Genomic DNA, 13877 nt, shown 5'->3' with positions numbered 1-13877 from the left:
AGCAGGATGCTTAGCCTATCATCAACTGATGTTTTATCTTCTGCAGCATAGGCTTGACCTGTCTTTAAAGTCTGAATGTTGCAGAATTGTCCAGTTAGTTTTTGGAAGAGCTCTGGAGGCACATGGAGAGGTTCAAACATTCTCTTGTAGAGGCTGCTAAGCTCCTTCTCTATCTTGATCTAGAATGCAAAACCAAAAGACATCAATAAATACAGATGCATTAGTTAAAGAAGGATGAGACTGCATGCATGCTTTAGTTGCTATATTTGAGGAACATCTTTGTTCTATTTTTCAGAAAGGAAAGAAGTGGTAAACAAGCCCTGACTAGGACAGAGTGACAAAAAAAACAAAAAAAAAAACAAAAAAAAAAAAAAAACAAACAAATAAATAAAGAAACAAAAAAAAACAAAAAAAAAAACCCACACACACACCAAAACAACCAACCACCTTATCTAAAATTAGCCAGGCTGGTACACTGCTGTTTTAGAATGCTGCTCTATTCAAGTGGCACATTAAATAAGACACAAGGAGTCTTCTGAGGCTCCTGTTGATATAACAGCAAATAGAACCTGGGCCAGAATTACACAGGAAAGAAAATGAGGTTGCCTGCATTTTTAACACCACATGCACACCTCATTCTGGCCTGCCCCAGGCTCTCCTGGGAGCCCCTTTCATCCCTGAACTTCTTGGCTTACTTGGAGTAGAAAAGCAAGTCTTGAAAAACAAACCCATCATATTGAAACCACGTGTGATGAAGGAGAAAAAACAAAACACAAACCAAACCACACCACAAAAAACACTGCCAGCTGAACATCTCACATCTAGGAGCCCACCCAAACTCAGGCAGTGGCAATGAGAGAAAGGATGTTGGCTGAAATCCTAAGCCTGGAAATCTTTCCTGAATGAAGGCAGCAGGGGATGAGACAGTGTCCCAGCCTCCCTGAAAGCAGAAGCAGCCAGAACAAAGCCTGCATATTTGCTGGGAGGAAAACAAATTAGAACAATAAGCATCAGCTAACGAAAAGATAAAATGTGCATAGGACAGACAATAAGAAAAAGCAACCAAGAAAAAAGGCAGGAAAGAAGAAAAACAGAGTCGCTACATTAACAAATGAGAATATTCCAAGTTTATGCAATTTTCTAGTTTGGTGCTTTTTAATTTTTTTTTTTTTATTTCATTATTAAAAACAGGGGAGGAGAGAAGGTGGCAGCACAGGAGTCTAGGAGTCACTTTTCAGCTGACAGCAGCCAACATTAGGAACTGAGAAACTTATGGTCAACTTGTGGCTGAAAGAGGTGGGAAATCTAGAATGACCATAGAAGGCCCCAGGCTGTCTGAGGCCCATGAGGGCTTCAAACTGTCAGGTATCCACTGTTTCTTCCCCAGGAGAGCATTTTAGGGTGAAAATACTAGTTGTTATCCCCTAAGAAATGTATGTATTCCACATGAAAAATCATCTCCGAGCGCATGTGAATCAGTAAATCAAGCACAACAATTAGTTCTTGGAAAACTGAGGTGGTTTCCTTATTCAATTTCAAGTTTATTTAAATACAGGACAAATTGAGCTGAGGCAGAAACTTTCTAGCTGTATGGAACCATATTTGGAGTACTTCAGAGACAGCCTCAATCACTGGATGTGGTCCATCCCATGTGCTGGCCACCGAACACCATGGGAATCACTCTGGAAGTGACAATCCTGTAGGCAGAGATGCTTGGTTAATCCTAGAGAAATAGTATAGACTTTGTTATTAAATTCTTTATCAGGAGAGATAAGGCGGCTTATGTGACCTTGCCATTATCATTTTGTGACTTTTTGGCCTTTACATTTCCACAAAAGCTCAACAAAAGGATATCCAAAACCTGCAGACTTTACTTTCTACCCAGACAGCTTCAAACCATAAAAACAAATTTATGATCCACTGGGATTTTTATGCAGCCTCCATGTGCCACACATAGCCTGATACCTGCTTCCAAGGGCTTAACATGTAAAATCCTTGTGAAAGAGCTTCTGAAAACTTTATTTTCCTTACAGATAGCTGAATTAACTGTGTGCAGTATCTGCGTAGATATCTGTGTCACAACTGTATTAAAGTATTCAATTTGTTTGGTATTTTGATGTGTCCATACATAAGCTTCAATAAAATGTGAATTGCTGCCTCCTTAGGGCATTTAAATCAAGCTGTTTCAGTGCTCTATCATAATTTTGTAACATGTAATAGTAGTAAAAAAACACTTCTGTCCTACAATTTCACTTCTGTCCCAGAAGCGGTATTAGGACCAAGAAGGCGGCTAGAATATACATGTTTAGACGAAGTTAACAATAAAGCCACGGAATGTCAGCATGGCTGAAGGTGGGAAGAGAGTTCTGGAGGTCATCTGGTCCATCCCTCTGCTCAGGCAGTCACCTAGAGCAAGGCTGTGCAGGACCACATCTGGACAGCTTTTGACTGTTGCCAAGAATGAACACTCCACATTTCAGGGCAACCTGTGCAAGTGCTTGATCACGGTCACAGGAAAAGGTGTTTCCTGATGTTCAGCTAGAGCCTCCTGTGTTTCAGTTTGTACCCACTGCCTCTAGTCCTGTCCCACTGAGAAGAGCCTGGCTCTGCTCTCTTTGCACCTCCCCTTCAAGTATTTACATACGTTTACAAGATCCCCCTGAGCCTTCCCTTCTCCAGGCTGAACAGTCCCAGCTCTCCTTGCAGGATAGATGCTCCAGTCCCTTAATCATATTCATGTCCCTTCAGCAGACTCTCTCCAGTAAGTCCAGATCTCGCTTCAACAGAAGTCCATACTCGGACCCAGAACTCAGGCAAGCCTCACTAGTGCTGAGCAAGGGAATGATCTCCTCCCTTGACCTGCTGGCAATGCTTTTCCTCATGCAGCCCAGGATACTGTTGCCTCTCCTTACTATAAGGGCATATTGCTGGTTTATGTTCAGGTCCTTTTCTGCAAAGCTGCTTTCCAGCTGGTCAGTCCCCAGCATGTGCTGGTGGATGGGGTTACTCTTCCACTGGTGCAGGACTTTGCACTTCTTGTTGAACCTCCTGAGGTTCTTGTTGTCCCATTTTTCCTGTCTGTTGAGGCCCCTACGGACGGCCTCCAAACTTTCTGGCCTATCAGCCACTCCTCCCAGTTTTGTGTCATCAGATTACACACTGCCTCATCATCTAGATCACCAATGAAGACGTCAAACAGGACTGGACGCAGCAGTGACCCCCCTCGGTTACACCACTAGTGTACACACCACACACTAGTATATATAGCACACACCTCCAGCTAGACTTCATACCCTTGATTACTGCACTCAGCTCAGCTGTTCAGCCAGTTTTCAATCCATCTCACTCATGTCCTCATGACAGCTGCTCTACAAGGATTTTATGGGACACAGCACTGAAAGCCTTACTGAAGTAAAGGAAGACAACAATCACCACTCTCCTCCCATCTATCTAGCCAGTCACTTCATCATAGAATGTTGTCAGATTGCTTAAGCATGACTTCCTCTTGGTGAACCCATGCTGAACACTCCCAATCACCTTCCTGTCCTTCACATGCACAGAAATGGTGTCTAGGATTAGCTATTCCATCCCCTTCTCAGGGATCAAGGTAGAGGCTGACCAGCCTCAAAATCCCTGGATCCTCCTTGCCCTTTTTGATGGAGTGGCATTTGCTTTCCACCACTCCTTAGCACTCCTCCCAGTCACCACAGTTGTTCAAAGATTATCGAGTGTAGCATCACAGTGACATCAGCACTGGTGGGTGCGTGTCATCATGGCTCATGGAGTTACACATGTCCGGTAAGATGTCACCTGACCTGAAATTATGCTGGTTTCACACAGAATCCATTACTAATTAAATCTTCCACCAGTGACTATGTTTTTATGAAACCCAGGTTTTGAATTTCCTCTATGTTCCTTATGCCATGGTCTTTAACACCTCAAAGGACATCTACAGAGGCAAAACAAGGATTAAAAATTTAGACTAGCAAGAAAAATTGTAATGTGTTGGGGATTGCTCTGATCTGTATTTCAAAATATGTTTCATATACCTCTGAAGTTAGATGACTACTTGTTTTGCTAAAAGGTTTTCCAGGAATTCCCACAATTTTAAGTAATCCATTTTAACTTGCATCTCTTTCTATACATGACCACCACAACTCAAAGAAAGATAAATTCTGTTCTCAGATGAACATATTAGTAGCTCCCAAGACTCCTGAATTCAAAACAACACATACAGACATGCTGTCAGGATCTGGCCCTGGAGTGTTAATGCAATCCCTTAACTAACACGTAATTCAGGTTTCCTGATCTTTCTCTAACGTGTTAATACTTGAAAGAGAAAGCAGGCATAATAACCACTTTCTTAAAGACTGATCAGGTTGGACACCATGGATATACTTCAGATGGTCTCCCTCACGACAGACTGTTCACCCTTCAATAAGTACAGCTGACTGTTCCTCCAGCCATGCTCGTGGGTCATATTCTAAATGAGCTATAGGGGTAGGTGTAGTGTTTTGTTCAGCAGTGGTTGAAATATTCTGGGATGCTGCCAGAGCTCCAAGTCAGAGCTCTGTAGAGACACTGATGAGACTCTTTCAGCTTCCACTCAGACTAAAAAAGCCAAATCTGTAAAGCTCCAAGGAGTCAAAAACCACAGGAATAATCTGGTCAGAAAAGAAACTCGCTGCTAATTTGCATGCTCCATTTAATAAAATAAATATTTAACAACTGAAAATATCAATTATTCATTTTGTAATATGACTATCTTGTAATTATTCTTCCATTCCTTTCTTCCTTAAGAACATCACTTACAGGGATGACTAAATAAAATTGATTTTGAGATGAGCAATACAATAGCTGCAGACAGAAATTCTAATTCAAAATGAGTTCACAAGAATTTTTTTTTCCCCCTCATTCTCTAGCTTTCCATAGGAAAAGGACTTAAAAAAAGCCTTCAAGTTCATAATAAACTGAATATGTAAGACAGGTGAAAAGACTTGTGTGACTACCAGGCATCACTTCAAGAAAGCTTGCTGATCATACTCTAACAAAGAGATTCATATATTATTGTGGATATTACCCTCTTTCTACATAATTTCAGCTATTGTTTAAACCCACAAAATTTACTAGGTATATAGAGCCCAGTTTTCAGAGAAGTCACATACCTACAGTGAAGCTGAGTACCCACAGTTCTCAAACCACACCTACAGTGGTAGGAATACAAGTCTTTTGAAAGCCAGACTCCAGTTCTCTGTTGTGTTAGTTTAGATTAGTATGAACCAGTTTGAATTTTTTCCCCCCGTCGTACTGCTAGAGAGCAGCAATGAAGTACATTTCACCTAAAACTACAAAAAGCAAGGTTTGTTGGTTTATAATGGTTGCACAGGCTTGTTCTCTAGCCAGTGGAGAGGGACAGCACTATCACATCTTAAACAGATACTGGGTGGGTGGGTGGGTTGAATCATGCTGGACAACAAGCTTAAAAGATACATGTTTAACTTGAAGATGGATGACATAAGGTAAGGTTATTCCACTCCCTATTTCATAAGGTAAAACTACTGTCACAGAAGTAAAGACCATAAATAATTATTCATGCACCTTGAAAGTGCTCTTAATTGTTAGACTCAAGTATTAAATTCTTCCTTTCAGAGGCCCTTCATTTCTGGGAGCGCCTGTGGCCTGGATGACGTAGTATTTCAAGGCAAGTATCAGAATGTAACTGTAAATAGCTAAGAAACCAGTCAATGCCTATGTAAAGCACCTCCCAATCAGAAGTATTTGACATTCCTCCTACATTTTACTGTTTCTATTTCCTGCACATTTCTGTCTTTAGAAAGCATTTCAATATTGCAGAAGATGAAGAAAAAAAAAAGAGATATTCATTAAAGGCATCTGTGGTGGTTTCATGATTTTACTCCAAAATTGTAAAGACTGTCAAGGTGTAGTCACTCATTTTTAGAGTCACTAGAACTGACATTTTGTTTAAGGTGGCTTTTCTGGTAGTAACTCCAGTCTCACCAGAAGGAGCATTTAGGAAGCGTTCTCATGGAAGACTGTTCCTGCAAGCTCCCGCATTCTGTTCAATATCTAGAATATGGAGCTGGGGGCATGGATCTGATTTAAGTGCTGCAAGGTTTACCACCACAAAAAGGTGTTTTGAAATAGGTGTGTGCACATCTACAAAGACCTACATGCCAGAGAGGTTTCACCTGACCAACTAAGAAACAGGAAACTTTAACCATGTCACATTTGTTGTTCACGGACTTGGTATGGAATCCTATACTTCAATAATAGTGGGATATGCAGAGCTGGCATATGTATTCAGGAAACTATTTTAATACAGTTGACTTCAACTACTTATTCTGTCATTTGCTAACACAGCTGTAAGTACCCTCACTGCCCAGGGCAAAGTTTTCATTAGATCTTTCCAATGCTTTATTTTTAGTTTGAGAAACTTTTCTCATGCTTCCCTATGAAACAATTGCTATGTTTTGCCATGGACAGGGAGAACTAGCTACAGTATGGAAACTCATACAGGCACAAGTGTGAAATGAGTAGTTTTACCTTTACTGTAATTTGGTAGACATGTTAGCTCAAAGCACAAACCCTAGGCCACAATCAGATACAGTGATGGGAGTCATGCAAAGACCTAGACAGAGTTAGAGTAGGACATTAAATTACCTAAAAACTACCACCATTAAGACTATTTAAACATTGCTGAACTCGAGCACAAGCACAGGACCCTAGCCAGGAAGGTCCCCTGATGACATTGTATCCAAGTAAGGACACAGTCAAGCATGAGCACATACTGTGACAGGCACTGCACTCAGGTGAATGCCAGACCTGTTGGCTTGCCTCCTAGTAGGTATCTAGCTGTGCAAGCACTCCTCCCATGTTCTAGAATGAGGTCGAACAGCAGAGTGTGTGCCTAACTCACATTTCAGATGTCAGTGGCTGGAGCAAAAGCTTGCTGTCTACAGCTGCAGGGAGAACTCCAGCCACGTAGGAGCCCCACTCTCCTCTGGTTTCAATCAGGAGCCAAAGAAGTAGGAGTGTGACTGTCTGAAGTTTTCACACCATAGATCAAGTTGGGCACATGTAACTGTTTGGTGTTCTTATCGTGACATGGGAAGTATTTAGGTTGGCTCTAACAAGAGCCAGATACTAACATTTCTTTATGCAGGACTTACAGTATGGAATAGAAAAACCATCCATGTTTAGGTTTCTCATCCTGTCCCATGCAAAGCTGTTACAACTCAACTGTTACTCACTCTTAGAATTTCTGCCCAAATTATGTGCCTAAAAGTCCTAAAGGAAAGCAAATTCAAGTCTTATCTTGCAATGTTTCCTTTCAGGTCTTTCTGAAAAAAAAAAAAAAAAAAAGACCTTTCTTTATAAGCTCACTGTTGGACAGTGAGCTGAGAACTAAATCTGAAAAGGAATTAGCGTTAAAGTACATAGAGGGGCATTTAAACAAAAAACCAAAAAAAACCCAAAAAAACAAACAAACAACAACAAAAAAAAAAACACAAACAAACAAAACCCACAAACCCTTATGTTAAAATAATTACTGAAAATACTATGTATTACATCAATTAAAATAGTAAATTTTTCATGCAATGTTCATAAACACTGTAATTTCTTAAACTTAATGGAAAGAATATTACTGAAGTTACTTTAAATCTTAATAGAGTAGCCACCTACTGGTGTTCCTTTGTGTACCAGAACTCATTCTTGGCTAAGCTTTAAGTTGCAAAGGTCACATAGCCCTGAAGATGGCAACTTTTGGGTGAATCTATGCTACATGCTAGAAGAACACTGCTATAGGTAGAACCCTTCTTTTCTTAACACATATAAAGTAGATGCTCTCAATTTGTCAACTTGTCACAGCTTCAGTTTAAACTTTAGCCTCTTTTTATATGCTGTGGTCATCTGTTAGAGTTTGTTCTGCATTTTTTAGCCATACTGGTAAAGATCTCAGCTATCACTCTTTCATTTGCTTTAAATTCTACTTCAACAGCCTCCTCTGATTCTACTCAAGTTGAAATGCTTAACTTCCACAGCATTTTAGATGTCCATCAAAGTCTACTTTTCTACATTTCCTCCAACATTCCCTGCCTAAATTCCAGTTTACTCTATATAAGAATAGCTGTGGGTTTTGCGCCGCATGTACATGGTGCACAGTCTATGGGAGTGCCAAGCACCTCGATTCTGATGTGGTTACATAGCCACGGGGGAAGAAGTGCTACAGAAATGGAAAACAAAATTAAAGGCAAGTTGTCCAGTCCTTCCCCTCCTAGAGGTAATTTTCTACCAGCTTTGGCAACTGACAGTTTATCAGTCAAGTTTCATGTCGTTATATAATTCCTTCTTTTTAAACCCACCTATAGCGCACTTCATCCACTTGCACCACCTATCTTAACTCCTACAAACAATTCTGCTAAAAAATACACCAGAGCATTTAGTGAAAACAGTTGGCACGTCAATAGGATGATTATATATCATCCAGTAATTTGACCCCAACTCCTGTCCCATCCCACAAAGGACTAGAGGCCTTGAGATGATATTAAAAGTCTCAGCTGGTGGGTTGAGAGGAAGCAGAACATGCTAACTTGGTGGCTTCGTTGAGGGGAAAAGGATGCAACATGAGCTCATCTCATACTAGAAGTCAGAGTGCCTGCACAGGATATCTAACCGCAGACACACACACACGCAGGCTCTGGCTTCAGACACGCAGAGCCAGTGTTCAGAGCCACACCATCACAACTGTTACCTCGTGTGGTGCATTGGGCAGCATGGCCAGGGCTGACTAGCAGAAATATGGTGCAGTTTTACGATGCTGCTTTGTCTTGAGAATGGCAAATGGATTGAACAGGATCAAGTCATAGCATTAGCAATATGAACAAAAGAGGAAGTTACCCTTTAACTGGAAAGATTACTCTCTGACAGTAATTTAAATAAGTAGAAATATTTACTACACTTCTATAAATGTTCAGGAGTAGATCTGTCTAGCTAGTTTTAACCTATCTTTTAGGCAAGACAGAAGTCAATCTTTATGTTGCCTGGCCAGGAAAGGAGGTGGTTACTAATTTCCTAGCTGCTTTCTCACACAGGCTGTGTTGACTTAGCAAAGAGCTTATTTCCAGCCAGCAAGGTTTGCTTTTTTTTTTTTGTACCATCTGTTACAAACTTCCAGAATGTGTCTGATTCAGGGCAGAGACAGTTATTCTGCTGATATTTTAAATCCATGTATATTCCTGTAATCTTCACATTATAAATCTATCTGCCTTAGATTCTGGAGACTAGAGAATGTAATATTAATATTTTGAACACTTAGCACTTCATTAATATTTGATTGGCACATAATAGCAACTATCATATTAAAGAGTACCTAATTTTTATGTGCATATGCTAACAGAAAGCTGGGCTGCTAATAGTTCTGCAGAAACAGCATTATTTATCTAGAAGTATGTTCTGACAAAATAAATTGATTTTATATTGGATATACATTTAGCTGAAGGCATAGCAAAGAAGTCTGTATTTTTGATACACATTTCAAAATACATTCTTAAGAGTGCATTTGAAGATAGTTATTCTAGTGCACCCTTCTGAAGGCAATAAAAGTTTAAAAATTCCAAGACATGACCCACAAAACTCAATGAATTCTCTAAATGGGACAGAAGGAACGATCATCTTTCTTAACACTGCTCTTCCCACACCTTACTCAATTTTGCTGCTTACCTCTGAGTCCCACAATGTTCAAAAAGGGTACTAGCGTCTCTCTTACTTCTAATTTGCATTTAAAAGAAATGTGGTAACACAAACTATGTGGGCTAAAGCACTTACCAACAAAGCAAAGAGTGTGAAGGCCATTTATAAATGGACACCAGCATTTGTTTCTATGTTGAAATAACAGTCTATCAGGGCACTTGTCATTTATCAGTCTCCTCTCCCACCATAGAGGATGTTTAAAGTGAGGTAAGAAAGTTTAATCCCTACCAAACTCCTAACTTTTTTTTTTTTTTTTTTTTTTTTAAACAACTGTCCTGAAATGCACAATTTTAAGTATCTTAGTAGGATTTTATTTCAGGAGGTCTGTATCCATGTCCTCTTGTGGGTGGGAGGGCGAGGAAAATGACCAAAAAACCCATACATAAATCCCAAAATACCATTTCTGGTCTCTTTGCAAAGAAACAGTGTAACCCTTACTACCAAAACACAACAGCCAAAACAAGCCAACAGTAACTTCTGAAGTAAAATAATTTTTCAAGAAGATGGATTTCAAGGAAATAATTATTTACTTTATCAGATTATACTTATGGTCTGGATCCTTCCTGAAGTAGCTAACTGACTTCACCCAAAAGAACTCCTGTCAAATTCAAGGACTGCTGTGTTTGTCCAGCAAACATGGGCAAAATTTCCTTTTTCTTACAACTTACTAGACTGCTTGTGCAATATAGCAGCTATACATACCGGTCTTCTTTTATACACTAGGTATATGAAATGTAAGAGGTTGACAACCAAAAACACAGAATTCCAGATCATTATGTCCAAGGCACAACGGTAGAGTGTAGCCCAAATGATGAACAATGCACATCCTGTAAAAATTAAAAAAAAAAAAAAAAAAGGAAGTTAAATTTCACCAGACAACTAACACATTTGTACAAAGTCATCAAGAATGTGTGTACTGGGTGTAATTATATGAGAATGAAATATATTCTCGAGCTTTACTACAGTACAGTCAGGCTCTGTGGATCAATGCATGCACTGGTAGCAGAGCTAATCACTATAGTGCTACAAACAGGCACTGAGAGCAGGCTGACAGCAGCTTGCAGTCCTATTGCATGGCACTGCAATACTGGAGCAACAGTAATTCAGATCAGGACTGGGAAAAGCAGAAAGGTGGAGCCTAAAATAGTCTGTTACTAAAATCAAGTAGAAATGGGACAATGGAAGACTGTATCTTAAAAACAAATTAAGTAGCTCACAATACTTTATGACTAGTATTGCATTAATTAGAGAAACAAGAAACTAAAAAAAACAACCAAAACCACACTGCATCTCCTGAAGTACACAGGTATTTTTGAAAATTTAAAGAAAGCATCATCACTACCTTTTGGCAAGGTTACAGCAGGAACTCAAATTCTCTTCTATGACATCAAAGAGAAAATTTCAATTGTTTACTCTTTTTTTAGATGCTTTACTTTGCCTTAGCTTTTAAAGCAACTGTCATTATTAATTCTGTATGATTAGGGATACTATTTTTAGCCTACAAAAGACAATACTTATCAAATGATAGATTATGCATCAGTGAGTCTCTTCCAGATAACTGTGAACCTACCATGTCATGAAGATGGTTGTAGAGGTCACAGGTATATTCCCTTAAGTTTCATGCAAAGACAACAAGAAGGTGCTAAACTAGTTCCCCTTTCCCCACTCCCTCAAGATGGTGGATTCAAGACCTCAGCATTATCTGTTCTGTCTGGGTTGATGATTGGCCAGGCAGCAGTTATGTACAGATCAGAAAAATCACAATGTGACAACCCTCGATTAACTGGTTAATTAGACTGCAAGGGATGGGAAGATATGAAGCCTGGAAGTATTGAAGAGGAGCAGTATTGTGGAGCAGTATAGGTGGGCACTGTTATCAAAGTAATGGGGACTAATCCCCAGGAACCAGGCTTCATTACTTCTGCTGCCCACAAAATAAATCTGAAAAGTTCCAGTTCCCTATCCCTTCAAACTGCAACAAGACCTACAGACCAAAGTGGCAGGCTCAGCAAGTGCAGAGCTCCCACTGCTTTTAAAACAAGAACTATACAGACAAAGTCTTGCAATGTTCAGACCCTTGGTCCTCAGTGCAGTCTGTTTTGGTAAGTATTCCTATAATAGCTATAAAAAAAAAAAAAAAGGCAAGATCATTTTAAGGTCAACCACAGAAATTATATCATATAATAGTATGGATCAGTTTTATGAAGAAGTATTCTCATTTAGAAGTACTTAAGCATGCTCTGTGCTGTAACAATAAACGCAGGGTTATCTTTCTAGTGCTGCAATGATTGACCACTCCTTTGACCACACAGACCTTGTCCCTCACAAAGGACTAGGGCTCTAAAATAGCTATAGAACTGCAAGAGTATTACAAATAAAATCATGCTTGCTTAGTCTCAAGCATACCCAAATTAGTTTTTCCTCTGAAGTCAAATTTTGCTATCACAAGATGCCTGCAGTGGTGGTGGAAATAGTACTGACTGCAGGAGAACACAGACAGCACTCCATATCGAAAGCCTGTGCTAATAAACGGGCAGTAACACTGGTGACCCACAAATGCCACATGGTCGAACCCACATTTAAAGAACATACGGTGATATCAAGCTTCTCAAAGAAAACCTTACCTGTTGTAGACATACCAGCCCATGTACCTACTTGAAATCTAAGATTAAGGTCTTAAGAATTCATAGACTTAAGTATGATTTGGAATTTAATGAACTTTAAGAAGCAAGTTATATCTGAAGTAAATGGGATCCACTTGTTTTCCAGTCAACATATACATAGGTTTGAAGATAAAACTTACCAGACATGGAACTTACAAGAGCCAAGAGACATATAAAATTTCTCAAAAAGGTCTGTCGGGGTCAGAACAGACCCCACTTACACCAAAAACACTTTTTGCAGAGTACAACGATCGTGAACACATGCTGGAATTTCACCGTAAACTCAAGGGACCGAGAGAAAGCTCCATAACGGTCACAAACTGCTACTTCTGTTACACAAAGGCTGCAGATGTCCCCAGAATAATTCTCCTACCTATGGTGAGCAGGCCTCGCAAAAAAATCATATGAAGATTCAGAGTAGTTGGAATAACCAGTCCAACTGCAAAGCAAATGTTTGCCACGTGGAAAACAAGATGGTGAATCTCCTTCCAGTTTTCACATGCAGTCTCATTGAAAGGCACAACTGTGGCATTTTTTAAGTCTGGAATAAAACCTAGTGGAGTAACAGTGAGTGGGCTCATTTCTGTAGTATTCATCTTGGAGACTCCTGCAAAGAGAGATAGAGGGGAAAAATAAAAATCATTGTGCATTAAACTGAAAAACATTAGACACAAGCTGGATGTCAGGTGCCCTCCAAAGCCACTCTCTCTCCCCCCTTCTCAGCTGGACAGTGCAGAAAAATAGAATGAAAGTCTCGTGGCTTGAAATAAGGACAGGGAAATCACTCAAAAACAGATTTGACTTGGGGAAAACTAATTTATTACCAATCAAAACACAATAGGTTAAGGAGAAATAAAAACTAAATCTTAAAACACCTTTCTGCCACTTCTCTCATCTTTCCCTCACTGTCTGTTTCCCTACCTCCTCCCCAAGCAGCACAGGGGGCAGGGAATATGGGTTCCATTACATGTTGTTTCTGCAGCTCCCTCCTCCTCAGGGGGAGGACTCCTCACTTTCTTCAACTGCTGAAGCATGGGGTCCCTCCCATGGGAGGCAGTTCTCCATTAATTCCTCTAATATAAGTCCTTCCCATGGACTACAGCTCTTCACAATCTGCTCCAGCATGGGCTCTTCTCTCCATGTGTTGACAGGTCCTCCTGAAGTCTGCTCTAGCACAGGGTCAGTCTCCTTTGGGCATCCACCTGCTCCTGTGTAGAGTCCTCCAAGGCCTGCAGGTGGTTATCTGCTCCACTGTTGACCTCCACAGGCTGCAGGGGTGGACAGCATGCCTCACCATGGTCTTCACCACAGCCTGCAGGGGAATCTCCGCTCCAGCACCTGGAGTACCTCCTCCTCCTTCTTCACTGACCTTGGTGTCTGCAGAGTTGTTTCTCTCACATATTCTCATTGCTGTCTCTGGCTCCAATTGTGCATGGCTTTTTT

At 40.3% G+C, this 13877-nt stretch overlaps 1 protein-coding gene across 2 annotated transcripts in view; it reads right to left on the bottom strand.

Annotated features, from left to right (window-relative positions):
• Positions 1 to 13032, bottom strand: part of BVES (blood vessel epicardial substance) — a 26905-nt gene extending 13873 nt beyond the window's left edge. For both annotated transcript variants that reach the window (XM_008941641.1, XM_008941642.1), the window contains exons 1-3: positions 12808 to 13032; positions 10474 to 10598; positions 1 to 179 (exon numbers count right to left, since the gene is read on the bottom strand). The exon at positions 1 to 179 is cut by the window's left edge and continues 2 nt beyond it. In XM_008941641.1, the coding sequence (XP_008939889.1) occupies positions 1 to 179; positions 10474 to 10598; positions 12808 to 13030 (527 nt within the window). In that variant the 5' untranslated portion in view covers positions 13031 to 13032. The remainder of the gene's footprint in view (positions 180 to 10473; positions 10599 to 12807) is intronic.
• Between the last annotated feature and the right edge of the window lie 845 nt (positions 13033 to 13877).

This window comes from Merops nubicus, unplaced genomic scaffold, assembly GCF_000691845.1.
Source record: "Merops nubicus isolate BGI_N331 unplaced genomic scaffold, ASM69184v1 scaffold1786, whole genome shotgun sequence".
Classification (NCBI taxonomy): Eukaryota; Metazoa; Chordata; class Aves; order Coraciiformes; family Meropidae; genus Merops; species Merops nubicus.
Note: the sequence above shows the minus strand (reverse complement) of the source record. Positions and strands in the feature narration are given on the sequence as shown.